Here is a 23170-nt window from a genome sequence, read left to right on the forward strand (position 1 = left end):
GATCATCGATACAACAACACTCCCGTGTTCTCTTTTCGTTTTTCTCCACGATCGGTGAACAACCGCGGAAATTATACGGTGTCGCGAGGTTCTTTATCTGTATCGGGGATCCTAATTGCAAATTCTCACGACGATCGCGATCGAGATCCCGTCGACCAAGCGTTAAAACTTCCAGAAAGTTGCCACGATCGAGAGATTTTCCCCGTTTCAGATTAATCTTTCGCGATCCCGCTAACTTCTGCCGTTTCGTTACAGCTGGCACGCTTTTGTTTCACCGTTCTCGCACAGGATCGTATAATTTTGCTGCATTTGAATAATTCTGGATTTAATAAGCGGGCTAACATATTTACACTGATACCGCGCTCCTTTCTACACAGTATTGCAGTTCAGAACTTCTGATTTTTTACTTGGATGTTCACGTAGATCGTCTGAATAATTTTATTCGCGGCTGAAACCGACACAGATTCGACGATCGAAGCTTCTTCTTTACAGCGAGCTGTTAAAAATGGATGTACCAGTTTTTTGTCTTGGCTGTTTTATGGAACTTTGAACGAAGTCTCGCTGCAATGGTTTCACCGAAGGCAAAAGTTTAGTTGATAACATTGCCAGGACAGAAATGTCATACTGAGTCGAGATCGATATAATACCGGCTGGAAAGAAGCCTAATGTCAAGTGAGATTTGACGCAGGACCGCAAGGGGTTAAAGAGGGTTGATGACGCGGAATTAGACTCTGTGTGGCTGCTATCTTATCAGCAGCGTAATTTTTTACTCGCTGTCTTATTGTCGGTCGTCCAACTTGCTCGTTGTGTTTTGAGCTGCTCGGGCTGCAGTTAGACGAGTCGATTAACGCCGTGGAAATGAATTGCTCTCGCTGCCCTTTTCCGATGCAGTCGCGCGATTAAGTGACACTGAGCGAGCACGCTTCGCACCGCGCTCGAGCAAACGCGCGCAACATCCGTTTTCTCGTTTCATAAAATTATTTATTTATCACCGGTGACCAACAGGGATCATTTCCGCTATTTCTCAAGGCGAATCATTCAGTAGCCGCGTCCTTTTTGCCCGGCAATTTTTATCCTCGTCGTCCGGTAGGCCGCTAATGATTCCAACGCGGGGAATCATCGCCACGAGTTTTTCCCGTAATTATCCGTAATTTGCTAATTGGCGAAATCGCGAAAAAGTAACAGCACGTGGAAGCCCCGCATTTGAATAAAAGTTTTTTGTAAACACGATACTTCGGCGATAACTATACGCACCGCGTGAAATCTACACGAGACGGATATAATTTACCGGTGCAAGAAATTACGTTACCAGTCACGCGAACCGTGTGCGAACGCGATGTGCAGCTGCATTTAACTCGATGATAAAAATAATAGAAATTTATTGTCGTGGCTGGTAACGTCGTGTCCGTCGCTTTATGCTATAATTACAGCGGGAAAGAAGTGATTTATAATATTAATATTTGACACACCGGAAGCTTATCAATAGCGCTCTCCATGGTTCTATCAAAACGTGTTAGCGAACTTTTTAATGACTCTGCTTTGTGGACAAGTTAACTTTAAATTCTCGACTACACTGTCTTGGATCGTAGTCCAGTCGCCAGGTCGAAAAAAGGTAACAAAAATCGTTGTTTTTTCCCGCTCCCCAAGTTAGCACAGGGTCCTCGAGGTCGAAAAAAAATCAGATTCGACTCCCCAGAGTACCCCCAAATGACGTGGCAAAATTTCATTAAGTTCGGAATACTTTCCAGGTAAAAGTACCTGGCGACTGGACTATTGTTACGAAACGTCAAGAGGATATTAACGGTGATCATATAATGGATTCCTGTGTTGAATATTAACGGTTTCGAGTGGCGAAGTAGGTCAAAAAGATATGAAACCGCGAGTCTAATTTTACGGAGGTCAATGTATGGAGTTATTGGAGGAATCGTCAAACTAATTTTGCCCAACTCGTGACAGCTTCTCCTTATTTATCGGCGACGTTAAATAAGTTGTCCCATCAGCTCTTGGGGCTGTCCGTACATGGAAACGATGCTCGCCGATCGACAGCGTTGATAATTTCGGTCGAACACCTGTCGGCGATGTTGTAAACGGAATGAGTCGTCGAGAAAACAAGGCGACCGCGATCGATAAATCGGGGTAGCGATCCACGGCGATTATTGCGACGAGACTATCGAATTCGAGGGCCGGGCCGGATATAAATAGCGCGGGGGAGAAATTCATTTATCACTTTTGCAAGTCATCGATCGAACGAGGAAGCATTAGGGCACCGCGCAGGAGAATGACTGGGGAGAAAGAAACTCGGAGAGACAGAGAAAGATAGAGAGTGAGATAGAGGAATGAGGTGGATGAAGAGAAGAGACAAGAGGAACAGGAGAGAGGCAAAGAGTGAAGACCTTCCATTTTGTAGGTGGCTGAGTGGCAGACGGAAGGAAACAGAAGAAAAAGGAGACGGAAGAAAAGGTGATGGAAAGTAGGGAAGACGGACGAGAGAGAGAGAGAGAGAGAGAGAGAGAGAGAGGGAGAGAAGGGTATATACAGTCAGCCAGAGACTTTTCACTTTTGATTTATCGTGCCAACTTTTATTTCTCTGGGGAGATATTAAAACCCGTTGTCCCGGCCATTTAACTTCGCCCAGCTGATTGATGATTGGGGCCGCATTACGCGCCGATTTCTTCCGGCGCGCCGAAATTTGTCATTATGCGCCGTTAAAGATTCACCTGTCCGTTGCCCGACAGCTCTGCCTGCAATCTCGGCCCTAAATCTGTTCGGTATTCCGCAATTTTAACGATACACACATGTAAGAGTAAAGATGTTAAACTCTAAATATTTATTGAACGAAAAGTAGCACACAACTGAGAATAACAATATATGTATATGTAACTGAACAAACGTAAACTCTTTAATAGTAAATCGCGTAGCCGTAATTCGTCGTGTTCCGTTCCGTAATCGTATCGTATAAACTTTTACGTCAATATCTATTCGTGTTTCTCGAGAATCTGTTTTTCGATGTATCGCATCGATTGACTCACGCACACACAAACATAATACACTCTTACAAATATAATTACACGCATACAGAATATCTTCAAAATCTCGCTCCTACATACATTACGATAAAGTGCTTGTCCCCTCGTATGTAATCAAATAATTTCATCATCTTTCGATATCGCGGAAAATTTTGGTTATCGTCGGAAGGGTTGAACAAGTTATTCAGCGTTCGTCTACCGGTTTTCAGAAATTTGTATTTACACAAACATCCCAGGAACGAAATGGCAAAGTTCCTCGGTAGGATTTGCTTGAATTCGCGAGCTGCCATGGCAACAAGTGCGATCGCATTGTAAAATTCAAGGCTCGCCAGCCAGAGCGTCGTGTAACGCACTCATTTGAGAAACGTCTTCTGAAAGTTTAAAGAATCTCGCGACGAAGAATCGAGCGACGCGGCGCACGGCGCGACGGGAAGAAAAGGGAGACGACGAGCTGCATGTTTTCCATTCTCTGTTGGAGCCAGCCCCCTTACGCGTCACTTTGCCACTTGTCTCTCAGCCGATTGCGGCGCGATTTAATTTCCAATTTATATTCACTTAGCGCGCGGAAAAGAAAACTAACGTTTGACTTTATTACACGGTCTGTCGGGTCCTGTCCACTTTCGAAAAACATCCCTACACGTTTTCTTCCCACGCCTCCGGCGTCATCAGCTCTTCCTTCCGCCTTTCGGTCGGTAGAACGAAATGGAATCGCAAGATGGAGGACAGAGGTGGCGCGCTATGGGCTACAGCCAAAACGCGCTAATTGGAATTAGTATACCGGCGCAATGTTTGAACGCCGTCCAAGTCCGTCGTCGCAAGCTACGCGGACAAGCAACCGGGAAGAAGAAATTGGATGGAGAGGTGGGGGGAAGGGTCGGTGATGGACCGACGAAAAAGGATGATGCTATTAGGCTAATTAAGACGCCTTAAGATTTTAACGAGTTCCCTTGCCTCCGCTTGCTTCCTCGGAACTTCGAAATAATCGCGTGTGGCATGTAAACTCCACTTAAGGCGAATTGTCCCCCCTTTTTCCGTATCCCGGCGAAACTTGACGAACTACCAGTTACCGGGGAACTTCCGTGTCCATCTACCGTGATTGCTACCGAAGCCCGATTTAATTACCCCGCTTTTTCACCGAGGTTAGCCCGAATCCAAATAGCTAGACAAGATTTTTCGGGATTCGTCAACGATTTTCCTGTGCCAATATGTGAATTCAAACAATTTCATGTAGCTGCATGTTGAGCAATTTTTCTTCGCTGCTTCAAAATCTTGCCAGGTTTTATAATTTTCTAGAAATCCTGAATAGACAAATGCCGCCCGGCGAGTTCGAAAAGTGTGTGCGAGCCTAGCAAAAGCGAACGAACTGTTTGGATTTGCTAACGATTCAATAAGTACCATGAATTTCCGGGCGTCGGAGGAACTACATCATCCGGGGCGAGTGGTTATGATAAAAAAGCATACATTTATCACTTTTATCCGCGCTTCATCATATACGTACCGGCCGGCGAACTCATAAAACTGCATTGTCCTTGTACGTGTGCGGGCGGAGTCGGTTTTTATCGTGCATGCCGATGATACTCTCCTTTCCCGCGTTCTCCCCTATCTCGTCGGCGCGGCGTTTAGCTTCCACCGCCAAACAAATTTCGTTGCCCATACAAATCTGATTATGGAGGGGGTTTCACCGGTGCAACAATTCTCCGCGCGGAATCGCGGACGGAGCAACGCGCCTCCATAACTCTCTCACTCTTAGCCACCCTTGCATTTACACTCTCAACCCCACCAGTTCAACTCCTACCCCCGCAACAGGAGGCTTCTAAGTTGAATTTAACCCCTTCCGCACTCGTCTCGTATAATATGCGCGTTTCGGGCCGGTGTTAGGATAAATAAGTCTGTTTTGATGGTGTTATCCGCGACTAGTTGTGCAGGCATTACCGCTCCGGTGCATCCTCCGGCCGCATAACTAAAATACCGGAAGGCCGACTTCGCGGATTATCCGTGTTCGCCGAGTTGTCATTCAACGCTAACCAAGCGGCGAACGAATTTTGAACGCGTTCGTTATCAACGTTAATATAACATTCAACGCGGAATCTCTTAGCTTATTAAAATACCGGGTCAAATTGGACCCGGGTCTCGTGACCCAAGTGTTAAACATCGATGAAACCGATTCGTCGGGAATTGGCACGTTTGATACGTCACACAGTGGGCTAAACCGACGAAATCTGTGTCAAAATCAAAGAACTTTCGATAGAAATGAGATAGAGCGATCAAATTTTTCTTTAATAATAGCTGAAACTTTGCAGAATATGGGAAACATAGGGAGATTATGGTACGAACGTTTTTTAACCTTGAGAAAATTCGTTAAATATGTAGAATTTTAAGAAATCGGTTTTGCACTGTATCCTGAGCTCGTAGAAAAATTTTGAGACCAGATTTGAAATCAGCGTGAAAAAATCTACGAGAAATGTGGTACAGCATGTTCAAAAAAAATTTTTTCTCAACGTTAAAAACGTTCGTACCACAATCTCCATAATATTCTGCAAAGTTTCAGCTTTTATTTAAAAAAAATTTCATCGCTCTATCTCATTTCTATCGAAAGTTCATTGATTTGACACAGATTTCGTCGGTTTGGCCCACTGTGCGTCGTCGGAATGTTATTCGATTCCTTGCTTATGAATCAGTAGTACAATCACTATTTCGGGATTCTATTTCACCGATTAATCATGATTTCTGGTTCCGGTCTATCTATAGGATCTTTAAGATCGTGGATTTTTATATTGAATCTTCCATTATAATAGATGCATACGAGCGATTCAGGTCAAGGTATTTAATGTATTTATAGCGTTCGAAGAATTCGATGAAAGGGTTACACGTGGTTTTATTATTCTTGAATATTCGAACTTTAATCCGTGTCTAAATAAGTCAGAATGGCCTATGTAATTTCCATTGTTTAGCATTCTTTAGTACACGCAATGTACACTGGCCGGTCGTTTAATCGGAATCTCGTGAAGATATTTCATTTTTCTGTGTCACGAGTGCCAGATTGTGTACGCAGCCATTAATTAGTTGGTATGGATTCTGCTTGAACCAGTTCTTCGAATGGAAATGTTCGCGATTGGATAACTTGCATTTTGTTAGGTCATTGGGAAAGTAATTTCGTTTTTCGTGCAGGACAAACATGAGTAGGTGCAATTTAAAACAGTAAAAATATTAGAAGAACTTTATGCTAAATAAAAATGTTCTACTTGAATTGAATTCTTTCTTAATATGTTTAACAGGTTGAAAGTAATATGACAGTATTTTAAAGATCCAGATTCTAGTGATCACCGACGAGAAAGATCTTCTTGGCTCGACGATAGAAGACAATCGTGGTGGATAATCGATCGGCACAAGTCTTTCAGCGTGTGCGGTACACTTCGCCGTGCAATATAGTTGGACAGCGAAACAGCTAGTCAGTTGTCGTGGGCGTCAGTCTGTCGCTCTCCGGCGGAGACACCGTTGACACGTTAATAGATCGATGCGCCGCAGGACGCGCGCGTCGCTAATTATCAAAGAGGGATGTCACGTCGCGAGCGAGAGATATTCGAGTAGCTGCGCGTACGGAACAGGTAACGGTATATGGGCCGGTGATAGAAACAGAGAGGAAGAGAGAGAGACTAGTCTATGCGAAATTGGATCAAACGATCGACAATCTTCGCGGGGAGGGACGTACGATCGGAGGACTGGGTTAGGAGTAATTATAGACGGCGGGCAGAAGGCGTCTCCGCAAAAACCAGCGGCGGGGCCCCATCATTGTTCCGAGAAATTGGATTATCTATTCGCGAACAGCGAACCTGGCAATTTCCTGGTTGTCCTATCGCGCATCGTGATTTAATGACGACGCTTGGCCAAATTATTTCCTGCGTGTCCCCTCACGACTGTATGGTTAACGATCGCGGCCGCTGCATTTGCGGGACCTCCGCTTATGCGAATTATCCACGCCATCCCTCACCCCTGTTCCCACTATGACAAACGTGTTGTTGTTAGTTTGTCGAATAATCGAGTTTCACGTAAATATGAAGGTAATTCTACCTTTGTTGGCGTTCTGACGTTTCAGGACGAATGTGACCTTGCGAAGGTCGTCCAAGGTCGTTCAACGGGAACTTCAATGAAACATGAATTATTTTGCAAACGGTTGCCTCGATGTTTAGGCCTGTGCGTTCGAGCTAATATTACACAGATGTGGGCGCGTCTCCTATCCCAGGTCTCCCCGGACAATTACTTCCCCGCAGCTATACTCGATCTATACCATACAACTAGGATGCCGGGGAATAAATGTCCGATCAGCGTTCCTGCGTTTGACACGCTGTAATTCAGTACACTGTTTCCACGGATCAATCAAAGCATCCTGCCTCTCTCTCTCTCTCTCCTCCCGCGAGATAAAGATATCTGTTCCCTTTTCTAAGACCGTCTCAAACTCCATCCAGATTTCAGAAGGGAATAGACGAGGGGGGAATTAGTTGACTTTAAACTGGGAGGATTAGCAGTAAAATCGGAAGGAACTAGAAGTTGCTCGAGAACTTCGCGAGAATTTCTTTGGACCGTCCCGCGACGGAAGAAGGAGACAGAGAGAGCTTTTCGACTCACGAACCTGAAGAGTACACGGAAACGAACGTAGAATTTAAATTAGGTTGCGTTCGTGTTACCGGTGCGGTGCGTGCCGCTGCTGTTTCATTAATCCGGATTCATAAATTCAACCCCTTTTACTTTCACCGTCTGACGCGCCGGTTGTCGTTGATTACTGGCAAGACGAAATTTAATTGGTGTTCCCGAATGAATTCAGCGGAGGGAGGAACACTAGAAGCATAGCTAATTGGTGGTATGGCTTTATGAAAGTAACAAGGCTGCAAGTTTGTTCTGATTTTGGTTAATCCGTAGCACGAAACTATAAAGCTGGAAGATTCTGCGCAAACCTGGCGATACAATGTCGAACATCAGGGAGTTGGTCAATTCCCTCGGCGAACTGCTATCTTTCCCGTCGTAAGATACGGTGCGATAAGTCTGCGAAGCGTTCCAAGTCCAACAATGGACAGCCAAGGGGTTGAAGGTAGGGTTGCCGGTGGTTGAAGGATGTTGGAGGGAGGCGGGGCTATTTGAGATCCGTTTCCGTGGACGTGTCGGGTCTCGGACAAACGACGCGTCCGAGGGTATTTAGCGGATTTCCCGTCACGGTGTCAGAAATCGCGGCGGAAATGAAGGAAATACGGCTGGGATAGGGGTGGTGGTGGTGGTGACTCGGGCCTGGACCTGGTGTGGCGGGCGATGACGTATCAAAGCCGGAGGTGAGACGACGAGGCCATCGCCATAAGGGAGACCCGGTGACGGCCCGTAAGATTGATTGGAGTCACGGGATGGAAAATTAACGGTCTAGTCGGGGGCGGTCCAGGGTTTGAGCGAAAGGTGTAGAGAGTGTAGAGGAAGGCGGGGGCGCGGCGTCGACGAGGGGGGATGTGACAGCCGCCGCATACTAATTCCCCACCGCTGAGGCCCAACCGTGTCCTTCCACCCGACTGTTTTAACCTCCCTTTGCCATCCAAAGACCTCCGGCTACCAACCTACCCTCGACCAACCCCGTGTTCCCCTCTCCATCGCCCCTGCCGACCCGAGAACCCCGTGTCTTTCGATCGGAATACAGGCTGTAGTTTAATCATTGATGGCTCACGGAATCTCTGCTCGAGGAATTCTGGCCCCGGGCTTCCCTCTATAATAGCATTAGCCGCGCTAACGAGAATATTGCCATTCAAAATCAATGTCGCCGATGTCGATGCCTGATACCGTCCGGCGAACACGAGTGACAGTTTCGCAATACCTTGTTGCCTTACTTTCGCCTGGAAATCGCTACCGTCCACAGCTTTTTGGAAAATCGTGTACAGCGATTTCTCGATAAACGTCCCCAAAGTCTGGCCTATAATTGTCCCAGAACTATCCCCACTACCGTATCATCAGCACGAATTTTCCTCCTGTTTTGTTTATTAAAAATCGAAACAATATCCCGAGCTTGGTAGATCCCTGGGACCAGTGAAAATGGCTGCTGATCTCTCTCGTACCAATGGCCACTCGAGGTGGCCGCAGCTCAGCGTCTCGAGCACGGTCGGGGGCAAACAGAAAAGTAACGAAGTACCTCTGGGGAGAAGCTGGGCAAGGGATTGCGCGACGGTGGAAGAATGAAATTAATTTCTTGGCGTGCGTCAAGAATTTTCAAACGGCTCGGGTAAAATTTAATAAATTAAAGAAACCGGCCCGGAGACAGCAACAAGTGTCATATTCAATCATCCCCGCACGCGCGTGCGTTCCCATAATATCAGTCCCCCCCCGGAAACGTGCTGTATCGCGGACTGTAACGAACGCGAATCAACCGAGCTAATTTTTATCTGTTTACCGGGGAAGTTTCGTTTATTTAGATTGAGTTAATCGAGCCAATGAAACGCTGGCGAATTTACACCGGACAGGGAACATCAGCTGCGAGACGCGGGATACCGTTGCGGAATGGAACGTCTGCGCCAGCAATCTGTAATTCGCGATTAAACAATTATATACACGATCTCACGCAAACTCGGAAGTTCCAGCGAACGCGAAATAAATATTATCTGGCCGGATATAATCCTGGGAACCCAGTTCCCGAAATGAAACGGTTGATGATACGGACGAGCGTTAAGCGAGCAATTCGTCGGAAAGGTTCGCAAGCAACGAATGCTTTAACAATCGAAAAAAAACTGGTCTCAACCGACGGTGTAGTTCACGCATAAGACACCCCGCAATTGCTAAACGCACAGTGCCGCGAACGGAGAAACGTGCGATTTATTCATCCCAGCTGCACAAAGAACCAGTCGTAAGTTAACGCTCGAACGACGGCGACGTAAAAGTGAAACGGTCGTTTGAAACTGTTCGAAACAACAATTACGCGATTCTGCTGTTACCGGAAGCCGCCCCCGCGTCTCCACGCGTTATTATCGTTGAACAGCCGAGCGACGGTTTGCCATTTTCCGCGGAACTGTGCCAGGAAAACTGAGCTCCGCTGCTGTTGTCGGCATTTCACGCCTGGATCAAAGATTTCGGATGCTGGTAATTAATCCTCGTTTCACGTTCATTATTTTCGTTCAATTTGTTGGTGAATAAATAAATAAATTGGGAATTAGTAATTACTAGACTGCAGATCTTTCAAAAGTGATCGGGTGAAATATAAAACAATAATAGATTAGAAAAATTTAAGAACAGTGTAACGTTTCTAATGTAAAAAAGTCCTCAAGGGATGAAATCAATTTTTATTTCCATCCTGCTTCCCACAATCAATGTAGAATATTTTTATTTTGCGTTAAGATCCGCAGTCTAGTAATTACTTATATTCTCGCCACGCTCAAACCTTAATATCACTTGAAACTTGAACTGATCGCTCGAACAAGATTTAACATTAAAAATCTACGGTTTTCGAAATAAACGGCCAAGTATAAAAATGATTCTTCTTCTACAGTTCTTAACGTTCATTCTCCGATTTTAACGGGAATTGCATTTGAAGCACCTTCATTTCACCGTTCATTCGTGCATTATTCGTCTGAATTAACGGCAGGATAACTAATTGAGTTCGTATCGCCGTTACATGTCATTGTTTCTATTCGATATTAAGAGAGAGGAGGAGAGTGAGAGAGAGAGAGAGAGAGCGGGAGAGAGATGGAAAAAAGAGCGGAAGGATAATCGCGGGTCTTTTGATCCCTGGACTTTAAGGACAATGGGACAACGCGGGGGCTGGCTGAGGAGTGAAAATTAATTACGTCCCGGAAAGTTGCATAATTGCATCGATCGTTCCTGCAGGAACTTGTTTCGCTCGCTGTTCACGCGTAAAACTTTTTAACAAGGAGATTTGCTGTTGCCATTCTCGGCGCCTGGCGAAAAAAATCGGTCGCCGTGGTCGTCTCCGAAGATTACCGGAACTTCGGTGATTTTTCTTTTCGGAATTATTAGGCTAATTGTCTGCGGAGATTTCGTTAACTTTCCTCTGGGCAAACTGTGTAAAATATTTTCATAATTTAGACAGGCTTTCGATAGCCAGAGTATTGGTTCTAGAAATGTTCGGCAAGATGCATATGAGACGAAAATAATGTTGGCTTCGGAATCAGAGATCCAGAGGTGACAAAGGCGGTGGGATAGGATCGAGATAGGTAAGATAGGTGACAAAAAATGTGGAAAATCCGGGGCTGGTCCAATTGGCACTCAGGCGAATGGAAATATGTCTACGTGCTGGTAATGCGATTAAAGGGGGCGCGGAGGCGTCGAGTTAAAAAGAAGGTTACCACTAGGGGAGAAAATATTTCCATAAGATCCTTTGAGACGACGTCCTCGAGCGAACGACAATAAGACTTCCCATTCGCCGGATTTACCGAAATTCGAAATCCGGTCGTGTTTGTTCGCTTCGAATCTCTCTTGAATTCTATTTCCTTCATGCAAAAGATCTGTTGAATAATTTTTTAAATTACCTACAAGAGCGTGAAACTGAATGAACTTTAATTCGCGAACTTTAAGATAATTCATCCGATCCCATCCCTCGTTAAGAATTTCTAATGATCTTTCTTTTTAAGAAAATGTTTCCAAGAGGTTTTAAGCCTAATGGGCAACTTTTCCTGTACTTCGTATAATTCTTACCGGACTGATAAGTTCTTGTTGGATTAATATTTCCTGTAAAACGGATTCTGTTTATCGCCGTCTTATATAACGAGGGCCGAGTCAAAGAGTATCAAAGCATTCAATAAAATCCACGGGGGCGTTCATTAAAACTCGTCGCGGCTACACCTACTCTAATTAAAACTCGCTTCCCTAAAACTAGGAAACTTTCTTCTCCCAACGTTTCTTATCTGCACATTTCAATTTCCTCGAATCGAAATTCACTTAAGCAATTCTTTAGCTCCGTTCTGATAACCGATTTCCAATATATCCATGGAAAATTCTTATTACATGTAAATGAAACGGGATCACCGCGATCAGCGTGCTCGATGAATTTTTCAAGACGGACACAAGGTGGTCCGAGAGAAATCAAGGTACCAGGCGTTGAACGCGTTGGAAGCAGCTCGGCGAAATTAATTTTTAACATGGATCTCCACTTACGACGCTCGTGGCTCGCCGGTGTAAAGTTAATTATGGTAACAATGCGAATTTTTAATCGTATATACGGTTCTCATTCCCGAAACTTTAATACGTCGCAACCAACGTAAAATGTTTTCAACTCGTTCCGGTGCACTTTCTCTATATATTTCCAGTTATTCTGAATTTTAACTATACGTTCTTCGTTCGTTAAATATTTTTGAAGCAATTTTCAGGAGATTCGACGTTGATTCCTTATTTTACTGTCTTTTGGAGAGGGAAGCTAATTAAAGGCGATTCTCAAGAGCATCAGGTAATCGTAGCGATTTCACCTCGATGGAAAAGTCGATCGTCGACAGTTCAAGATCGAGTCTTTCCGGGCACGCATCGTCGCAATCCCAGTTCCCGGGGGATCTTCTCTTCCCTTCATCCTCCCACGCACACCGGCATTCTTAGCAACGAAGGTAGCCGGCGTGAAAGGTGTCCGAGGTCGTGAGAAAGAAAGACGACGGACGGGGTAGACAGAAGACACGGTAGTCAGTCGGTAGGGGAGGCAAACGAACTGAAGGAGCGATAGAAAGGCAAAGAGTCGCTTGTATAATTCATGGGGACCACCCCCAAGTGGTTCGTGGTCCATGGGTCCAACCCACGTTTCAACTTGTGCCTCCTGGCCCCGCGGGCTTCCACCAGACTGTCCCTTACCCCACCTCGTAGCATCTCAATGCTGACCGACCAGCAGATTAGCCCCAGGAAATTGCCAAACTTCACCCCACCCCCCCTGGACCCACCCCTCTCTCGCCGAGGCAGAAAAGTCGATTCCAAAAGTCGTTCCTCAAGCGGTCAGTAACCTCCGCAGACTTTCAGCTCCCCGGGAGCTTCCTTAAGGTGGCCACGATGGGACACCAGAAATTGTCTCTTAAATTAATGCGCCGTGAGACGATCTCCATTCTAACCCACCCTCCGCCGCTCGAATTTCCTACCCCTCCAGCCGACCAGGAAATCAACCCCATTCCAAGCCTCTTGGACGCTGCTCCTCCAAAACTGCGACCTTGACAAATTCTTTCGCTGTCCATCGCTGTCCAAGTTGTCTTACACTCGGATAAAATATAAAAAATGTTAGAAAATCTATTAGTCCCCAGCTCTAGAAGCCAAGATCTAGATTAACGAAAGGCTTTTAGAGGGTTAGCTCTGAAGTAGCTGCAGCCGTAAGCAGATTCGTAATGGTGATATTTTAGCAGCCGGTGTTTACTACCTCGCTTCTCCATTGTTCCCCTGGTGTTTCTTTTGTTTCTGGGCCGACAGCCATGATTTTTGCGCTGGTGTCTCTTTACCGGTGCCGGTCGCGCATCGGTTTTCTTGCGAGACAATGGTCCCGGACAGGTTTATCGGGCCATAGCGATGCGCAACGAGTTTCGGAGGTTATAAATGACAACGCTTTGTGCAACGGGTGTTCCGCAGGATTGATCCTGGATCGGGACATGTTTGCAGACCACGGTTCCCTCTACATCCATTCGACGCGAGTTTTATAGTTTACGACGACGACGGCCAGGCGCAAGCTCTCCCACTCCAGTTTCCCGTGCTCGTTCTTCGGTTATTGAATTAAACCAGTGCGTAACTACCCGGCGAAACTCCTTTTAGTGGACTAGCAAGTTCCCTCGGTTTTTATAACTTTCCGTAAAATCTCGGAAGACTGTTTCTCCTCACTTCGTAGCTGCTGTTTGACTTAGGGACGCTAACAACGTGTTTCAACTGATCGGCCGGCGAACGAGATAAGAAACTTTGGAAAAATAGCACGGCGCGACGGTGAAAAATAATGGCGACGATAAGGATTGATTATAATCGTAGTACAATGATCGTAGGTACCTCATTGTATCAATAATTATTTGGTTCCTCTATTTTATACGATTCAAAAGGAAGAGTTTGCAGTACGCCCTCCGACAAGGTAGATACCAAAGGTCTGAGAGTTCTGGAAACGATACAACCGGTTTTTAATTGCGGGAACAGCTCCGATAATGAGTCGATTACGTTTACCACAATGGATCCGGGAGCGTGACGTCGCGGCGTAAACACAAAGGGTGAAAGGGAAAGGGTGGTAACAAGGGTTCCTCATTAACTGGGAGTTCTCTTGGTCTCTTCCATCGACAAGACCAACCGAGACGCTTTCTACTTCGTCTGTCCCCTCGAGACAGCCGTGTTTCACTTTCCTTGGAGCCTCTTCTCCGCCTCGGGCTCTGACCTCCGACCGAATCCTCGCGAGCGCGAATCAATTAACGCTAATAAAAATACTGCCGAATTAATTACTCGCTTCCTCGCCGAGCTCCCTTGTCCCGTTATCAGAAGATTTCACGTTGCCTCGACGACACAGCGGACTCGCTATTTTTCACCGAACTAGAGAATTTCAAATGAAATATTTTTTAGAGGGATTAGAGACGAGACAGACCCGCCCCTCTGTCACCGGCTTTTGTCTCTTTGGCGTGCAAATTATTCCCGGTATTTCTTTTTAATAGGTACACACTTCCTCGCGGTTGAATTAATTGCGAGCGACGAACAGCGCTTCGTTAGCGCGCGCCGAATGTAAATTCGTTAAATATCTCATTCTCGTGGCTCGTTTCCGTGTCGCTGTGGAATCTACGAATTGACGCAGACAGGAAACTTGCGCGAAAAAAGCAGGACCCCCGAATTCGCTGAGTAAACGCAGTGCTCGTAATGCGATCTCCGATATCCTTTAATTAAGACGATTTAAAAGTTCTACAAGTTGAAACTTTTTCAGGCAACATTTGTGCAAAATCGAAATGCCACCGAACGTTTCGGCCGGCGAAGACTTGGATCGGACGATGGATTCCAGCGAGCACAACAGCGGCGAGAGAGCACACAATTGGCCTAAATAATCGATGGAGTCGTTAGCCACGGTCGAAGGACAAGTTTTCAAACGATGGCCCGGAAGCCGCGGAAACTTCCCGTCGCTCTGGGAACGCCGGCAAATTTTTACACCCCCGTCGGGGCTTGCCGACAAAAGGCGTCCCGGTGGCGCGCGGTCTCCGTCTGCCGAGTTCGCGGTAAGTCTTGATCAATTCGTAATTAAACCCGGCAACTTCGGTATCGCGAGGCGAAAGAGCCTGGCCGCACACGCGCGCCTGCGCCTATCAACCTAAAGCATTCATTAGCGAGATTTTCAGCCCGCCGGAAGGAAACGCTCCTCGGAACTTCCGCTAAATTTCTAATCGACCGATAACCAGCCCGTGTTTCCCTTCAATTAATCGAAACCGAAACGCGCGAGCCCGCCTGAATCATTGATCGACTGCGCGTTGACTCTTCCGTGTTGGTCTTTCATCCTTTTTTCACACTCCTGCGGCCTTTACTTTCCACTCGAGAGCGTTTTATAGGCGAGTGTTGTGTTTCTTTAAAGAAAAAACTTTCCGACGACATTAAGAATTGACCAGCTCCTGAAGAATGACAACGTTAATTGCAGTCTTTCTTCATTCTGCAAATTGCATTCCCATAAAACATGGCGCAGAGTCTCATCGTCCACCTTGCAACTGCATTTGCCATTGCTGGAAGTAGGTTTTAGCGTTGTACAGCCCACCAGTTTTTCGGCGAATAGTTTGCCGCGGAAATTCGTTTCATTAATAAATATCGAGACGATCGATGGCACGGCGGAAAATCAACACCGCGGAAGAATTTCAGGGAGAACACACCGGTGCGCCCCGTGTTTGTATTCCGCGAAGAAAAATTGATTAACGAAACTAGGGCCTCGCGCCAGCGGCTAGAGAGCTCTATCGCTCCCTCCCTCTCACTCTCTGTTTGAAAACGAACTTGCTCGCTTACGCAACCTTGCGCGCCCGAGTAATACACATCTGCCCGTGGGAACTTTCCTTTAATATCTTATTACGATTGTGTGCGGTGGCCGAATGAGTCCATTGTGCCGTGTCTGCCCGGCAATCGGGGTTCCCGTTTAGTAACGAGTAAATTAACTGTCGCCCGCCATGAATCTTTAACCACCGTTGCACCATACGGTTGTAAACACTGGGGAGATTGTTCAACTGTTGCGTTGACTATGGGCTCTTTTGTTTTGAATCGACGATTGTTGCAGAATCTGGAAAGCAAATCTAGGAAATAAGCAAAATCGACGCGGTTTATTCGCACAATAGCACTCATTAAAGTCACGTAAAATCAGAACAAGTTATTTCACGGTACAGAAATAGAGAAGACACGAGAATGTGTTTTTAAATTTCCTTAAATGTTAGATTTCCAATAAATTGTTTAAGATTACTGTGTACCTATGCATATCTTCCGTGGAAGTAAGCGTACAGTCGTCAAGACACGCTCGGAATTCATTGGTCGGCGGATCGAAGGAACGCCACGCTAATGTCATGAAATTTTGCCGCGGCAGTCTGTTACACGTTCTCCTAGGCAGTAAATTCCAAACGGCATAATCAACATGCGTAATTAATACGCAGCATGCTTCGAGAGTGCATCAATTGCGGCTCGTGTACGTACACGCCATCGCAGAAACTCATTAAACTAAATACAGCGAGACGATAGTCGATGAGTATCGATTTCAATCGGTCGGTTATCATTTCGCTGTGTTCACATTAATCTGAACAACAATTGTTTTCGTAATGGAAGGCTGCGTGCTCGTTTCGAATAGACTAGGCGAAATTGAACGGAGGAACTTCGCCACAGGGACTTTCTGAAATGAAACCGTTAATTAATCTCCACCCTTCTGCAATTCGATCATCCTTTTGTACTTTTAATTAGAATAATACAAGAAATTCCTTTCATCCGGATAATTGCAACGTCCACTGTCTCACAAGGTCATCCAAGGTCACTTAAGATTAATAAAAAAAATGCAAATCGTTCAACCAGCCAGAAAGTGTCCGAAACAATTGTTCCCGGGATTATAAATCGAGGGGTGGTGGAGGGAGGTGATCATGGTAAATGGTTCCAGGAATTCCGCGTAAGACCGACAATTAAATCCTCGTCGTGGACGAGGCCAAAGTGGAGGAAGCGTTGCATTATGTATACGCGGGTCCAAGTCCGAGGAAACGGGGAGGACGAACGAATAGACTCAGGAATCCTCGCCGAAGAAGAGGAACAGGAAGAAGAAGAAGAAGAAGAAGAAGAAGAGGGGAACAGCCGAATGAATACGATATTGTTGTCATCCGCGGAACACCGGCAACTTCTGTTCGTTCGGCCCGCAGCCCCGCAGCCTCCGGCGGCCCTCACAAATAGCAGTTTGACTCGACTATGGAATAAATTAGCTGTGCTCAAGCTTTTCCACCGAATGGGGGGTTGGAAGCATCGGGGGAGAGGGTACATAGCGAGAGATAGAGAGAGGAGAGGAATCAGAAAAAGTAAGGAACACTTTCACGAAAAGGGAGACGGTAGAGAGAGAGAGAGAGAGAGAGAGAGAGAAAGAGTGAGAAAGAGGACGCAGGACAGAAACAAAGGAAAAAGAAACGGGGAGATGGGGCGGCAGGTTGGAATGGTTGGTTATCAAGAAACAGGGTACTTTGGCCCTTAGGCGGTCCTTAATAATAAATTCATATCTCTACGATCTCTCCTGCTCTTCACCGTTCAGCTCCCTTCTGTTCATCCCCGTCGCCACCCCCTTTGGGGGCCGCAGTCCCGCAACCAAAGACCCCCGGCCACCCCAGAACTAACCGGGCTAGCTCGTCTCCATCTCCGTCTCCGTCCCCGTCTCGCAGTCCGACTACAAATCTCTTTTTTATGCCGCTTAATAAAACTCGTCTGACATATCTCTGACTTCTACCACTTAATTTCGACTCTTTCTGGTCCCTCCCCTCGCTCCACACCACCGATCGTCTTCCCTTTCCTCGACGTTTCACGTTCCCGACAAAAATCTGCCAGCTCTCTGCTTTGTTTCTGATTAACGCTAGAACCACATAAAAATTCATACAACTCAGTTTTTTGGTAACAGAAAAAGCAGAAATTCTACGAGCATGTGCTCCTTAAGTCGACTTCGTACGACTTATTCTAAATGGTAAAAAAAGTACTATCATTTTCCCTTGAGAAAACGAAATGACCTAATAGTTCAAGCACAGGATCGATATTCCGGAATGACGTTTCCGGTTTTTCGCCGTTGTTATTTCTGTCTCGGTCTCCTCGTGTTCGTTTCCGGTCTACGCGGCGTCCCTTTTGGGACCTCCGCGCGAACTTATTCGCTTCTCTTTTATCTCCGCCCTAACCTCGCGAACCGAATGAATTCGGGTCCCTTTGGGCGGCTGTTATCTTCTCGCAGCCGGTGTTTTGCGAAGGAAGATCGATCTCCTCGGGACGAGCAGCGAGAGTCAACGAATCGATTCTTCCACGGAAATTCGCGGAGACCATTCGATGAAATTCTATGGCCGAAGAACAGGTTATTCTCTCGTGGAAAATACGAAAGAAGCACGAAATACTCTATGATGAAATGTCTGCTACGTTCACCATGAAATGGACAATTCGACACAATTTTAAGAACAATAAATGAACGAAGTGAGAATTGGTTTCGGAGTTCGGCGGGGTGTCACCGATCGGTAACGGCATTGTTAACAGTTCGATACATTCGAAGTATCGCCGGTAAACAATCGTCGTAGCGAATGTCGGATTAACGCGGCCGCGATGGAAAGAATTACTCGGGATTATGTAGAGTTAAAAGGAAAGCTGAATGAGAACGCAGTCGAACGGAACCAAGGAAAAATCCCGGCCGTTAAGCTTGAATAATTGCGAATGAACTCGGCCGGCCGGCTGGCTGTTTGCGAAACCGAGAACGCCGCCTTTATACATTTTGTTTTATAAAAGGGACCAATTAGTAAGTAATATTCGTGTCCGGGAGCGAAGGGCAGAGGGAGAGGGGGGGGGGGCTGGTCTACATTCTCTGAGCTATTGTGCGACTTTTAAAAATCTCGCCAATTAGAAAGCAATTTCCGTGGAACATGCCGGAGGATTTCCCTCCGGTATACCGGAGCCCGGTATATTTACTCCGGTTTCCGTTTTCCCTTTTTTCCCTTCTCCGCGCGTTAACTTATTCGTACAAGCGTATTCACTCTTAACCCCGGCGAAAGCTTTCGCTGAAAAACTTTCGTCTTAGCCTTCCCCGATATTACGTTACTCCGTTTCGACTGCAACATACACACGATTTTACGGTTTCCGTGATAAATTCCAGCCAGGGCTTTTATGACCGCGTATATCTGGTATCTACTTAACTTTCATTTGTTACTGCCACTCGCGCTGCACTTAAAATTCGTTATCCGATTCCGCTCGAGCCGACGTTTACATTCGCCTGAACGTGTCGACTGCAGTCTCGAATATTTCATAAAATCGAACCGATTCATTTCTGCATCGTCTTAAAGACAATTAATAAGTTAATTAGAAAATGATCAGTCCTTCGTCATACGTAATTAACGGTGACGCTCTTTGTCAATTGTTAACTCGCCGTCAATATTATTCTAAATTCGTTTTTGTTCAATATCTGCATTGTTGCCGGTACTAACACAATACTAGCCAATGCATTATATATACAGGTTATTGTTCGCTATATTGGGCTGTTTGGTATCGATCACGATACATAGACGACGGTGACGCAAACGTTACACTAATCAGGGTGCGAGAATCAATAGTGTATTAACTATTAAACATACCAATAATGTTTGATACCGCACAAAGAAAATTACTATTCGCCGGGTCGATCACGATTAGCCGTCAGCCTGCTCGAAGCATTAATAATACACTTTTCAGGAGCGATATGTAATTGTATAATGGAATAGTTAATAATCCTTGGAACCGCTTCTGAACGATTAAAATTAACTTTAGCAATCGAATTACTGGGGAAACCACCAACGGGCAAACCGTAGCCGTAGTGAATATACATATTTACACCAAGATTGACACAGTTGCGAACGAAAGTTAATCAAATTCACACACATATCTGTACCACGCCGAGCGGTAGGTAAATTGGAATCTGCGCTTGCATTTGTTTTTATGTTTTTTGCAAATGCAATGATCCTGATGACCATGTACAGGAACATTTAAGATTAAAAGCAAAGCTGTGAACCAAGTGAAAAAAAATCCTCCTCAATATTATAATATTAGAATGAAACAGGGCTGATCCATCGCAACCACTCTGAAATCACTATCGCCGTCGGATCGTTATCACGGCAAACGTTTCTGGTGATCGCGTCGCCGAAGACGAGCCTGCCAGGACCTAACCCTGGATACGAGGCGGGGGTGGGTGTAATCGCCCGGTCGGATCACCTTCTTTTTTCTTGCCGGCAGCCTTTTATGCTAAACGGCCGCTTCATTTGAATGTCGCTAATGCGAAAAACCGATGCATACTAATGGGCCCGGTGTTTTCTCCTCTCTTTCTCATCCCACCGTCGCGACGGCCATCCTCACCCCTCAGGAACACCGAAATCACCCGCTGTCGTTCCTCCCTGTGTCCGTCCACACTCACGCACGTTAATGTGTGGGTGGACGCGTGTTTGCACAGCGGCCGGCCATTTCTGCGGCGCGCGGACGCTCTTTATGTCACATGCATACATTAAGCCGCCATCCTGTACACGGTGCTTCGGAAGAAGCTGCAGGCCAATCGAAGATTTTCTCCGCGAAAGTATTCTGTCACGAATCTGTTCACGTATGGTGCATTCGCACGCTTTGAACAAAGTCTTGCAGGCAGGAAACGGTGTATGGTTTTTCTTTAGACAAAATAGTATCTGGAAAATGGACCGTCTTAACCCTTTGCACTCGAATGGCGAGTCTGAGGCGCCATTAAAAATTGCCATACCATTATTCAAAACAGTTTTAACATTATTTTTGTCTGTATTCTATAAATTGTAAAAAGCTCAACTGTTATATACATATAAGAAAACAGGTTGAATTTGAAACAAATAACTTGATTTTGGAATTCAAATTGTTCGAGTGCAAAGGGGTTAAAAGAAGAATAATATCTTTACAAAGAGGCACTCCTCTCCGATTTTGATGGAGTTTAAATGAGTTATGCAGCTACACATTTTGAGCAACTTTTTCGGGGCTCTCTTTTAGTTTTCCATATATTCAATCGAGTAGTAGCAACAGTTGTTTGCGAATATCTCAAAAGGTTGCTCGAAATATCGAAATCTATAACATATTTAAATTTCGTGAAAATCGGAGAGGAGTGCCTATTCGTAAATAATCTATATAAAATGTAACGTTCTGCGTCGAGCTTCGCGAAAAATCATCGGTCTGATTAAGTGGTTCAAGACGAAAACATTCCTGAGGGCCGTATGGTGCGCCGATGGATGTAGTAGTAATTGCTTCGCGTCTCAAATCAAATACTGTAACCGGAAGGGGGTAGCCGTGTTTTCGCGCGATTTCACCAACGATGTAATCACGAATTAACAGATCGCCGCAAAAGCATTCCCCGAGGCTTGCCGGAGCAGTTCATTAATTGCGGGTATCTATTTGTCGAGGTAGTCGAAATTACTGAAATCCGAGACTTGGCCAATACGATACCGAACACATCGGCCGAGGAACGTTCTGCATCCGATTGCCGAGCGTTGCCAGCAAATAACACGACTCTCCTCTCTTCCTGTACTTCGTAAACACCTATACCGCAACCGAGCATGGGTAAAGGTATTCAGTATATGTACGAGCCAGTGCTTCTCAAACTTTCTTAAACTCACTGCGACGGCCGAAAATTGCGCGACAGTGATCCGCAGACACGATGCTCCAACTTTCCGAGAGACTAAATTCTTGAACGGCTGGAAAAAGACTCTAAACGCTCGCTCGAGGGGAATGCACTATTCCGGCTTAATATTAAAACAACTCTCCTCGAAGAGTGAAACTTGTTGCGGGACGTGAATCAAGACTTCGAGCATTTTATAGACGGTTAAAAGCCAGATAATATTCGTGTATGGAGAATATTCAGAGATTTTAGCAGATGAATACAGATTTAATCCTGTTGTTTGAAGAGATTGGATGTTCGACTTTTTGAGGGAAAATGTTGGCTGAATCAGTCAACCAAGTATTGTTGATTGTGAACCACTGATGTACACGAACAGCAACGGTCCATCATTAGCTCGACAAACGTTTCTGCGGGATGGTTAAAGCGAGCGTAAACAAACGACACTTACTGTACAGGCGGATGGTGCCGTCGGTTCCTCCGCGTGAATTGTTCGCATTGCACTTGTAGCTGCCATAATCCGACTCCTGAAAAGTAGAATAACGATTTGTGATGAGAAGTAAGAAGGATCTCAGGATGAAATCAATTTTCTTCTATTCTCTAAACATTGACTAGGTTCCGAGAGTTGCTACAATTTTCCAACCCTCAAAGTAAGGAGACAACAACGCAGCCTAATGACTTCACAGTGGAACCACCATTCTATCCGAGTGATTTCAATGATTTCCTTGGTCCCAAATAACCGGTGATAAGGTCTCCAACAAATCTATTCTCCCTCTCCGATTCTCCTCTGTTCAAAAGAATACCTATGCTCCGCAATCTCGAGATTCTCGCGACCCGAACTTTCTGTGATTGTACCATAATTAGAATGTTGGATCCCCGGAGAAGTTAAAGATCTTCTTGGCAGTGTTGTCATTTATCATCCCCCGGTGTTATCTCACGAACCTCTGATATTGGTTTCACAGAGAACCCGTCCGTTCGTGGCTCGTCTCGCCGGTTCGACCCGGCTACTTAGCAATTTGTCTTTCGTTTATTTTTCTTGTCTTTCCCCGCGGCTCAAACTTGCGAGATACTTTTGTTGATAACTTCTGTTGCGGCCGGCTCGCGGTTTGATTTATAAAGAAGACCGCGAGAGAGAGCCGGTCGGGACCCGAGTAAAAGTAACTTCTATCTTGACTCGTTTGTACTTGTGAAATTTTTCCCCAGACGCATTTATTATCCCTGTAAAAGCAACGCAATAAAGATCCCCAGGACCGTGGCAACCGAACAAAAAACCACGGGACGTTATAGTATATATAATCTCTGTCTGTCGACAGACACCGCCGGGGAAAAGTCTCTGTTTCCGCGGAAACAGTGGAAGTCGGGAGTTTTAAGACTATCCGTT

The 23170-nt window shown here is 45.7% G+C and overlaps 1 protein-coding gene across 1 annotated transcript in view; it reads right to left on the reverse strand.

Moving 5' to 3' along the window:
* LOC143213742 (lachesin) overlaps window positions 1-23170 on the reverse strand; it is a 246351-nt gene that overhangs the window by 24628 nt on the left and 198553 nt on the right. Inside the window, exon 7 of the mRNA XM_076433871.1 lies at window positions 22241-22316. Coding sequence (XP_076289986.1) covers window positions 22241-22316 — 76 coding nt within the window. The remainder of the gene's footprint in view (window positions 1-22240; window positions 22317-23170) is intronic.

This window comes from Lasioglossum baleicum, chromosome 11 (genome assembly GCF_051020765.1).
Source record: "Lasioglossum baleicum chromosome 11, iyLasBale1, whole genome shotgun sequence".
NCBI lineage: Eukaryota > Metazoa > Arthropoda > Insecta > Hymenoptera > Halictidae > Lasioglossum > Lasioglossum baleicum.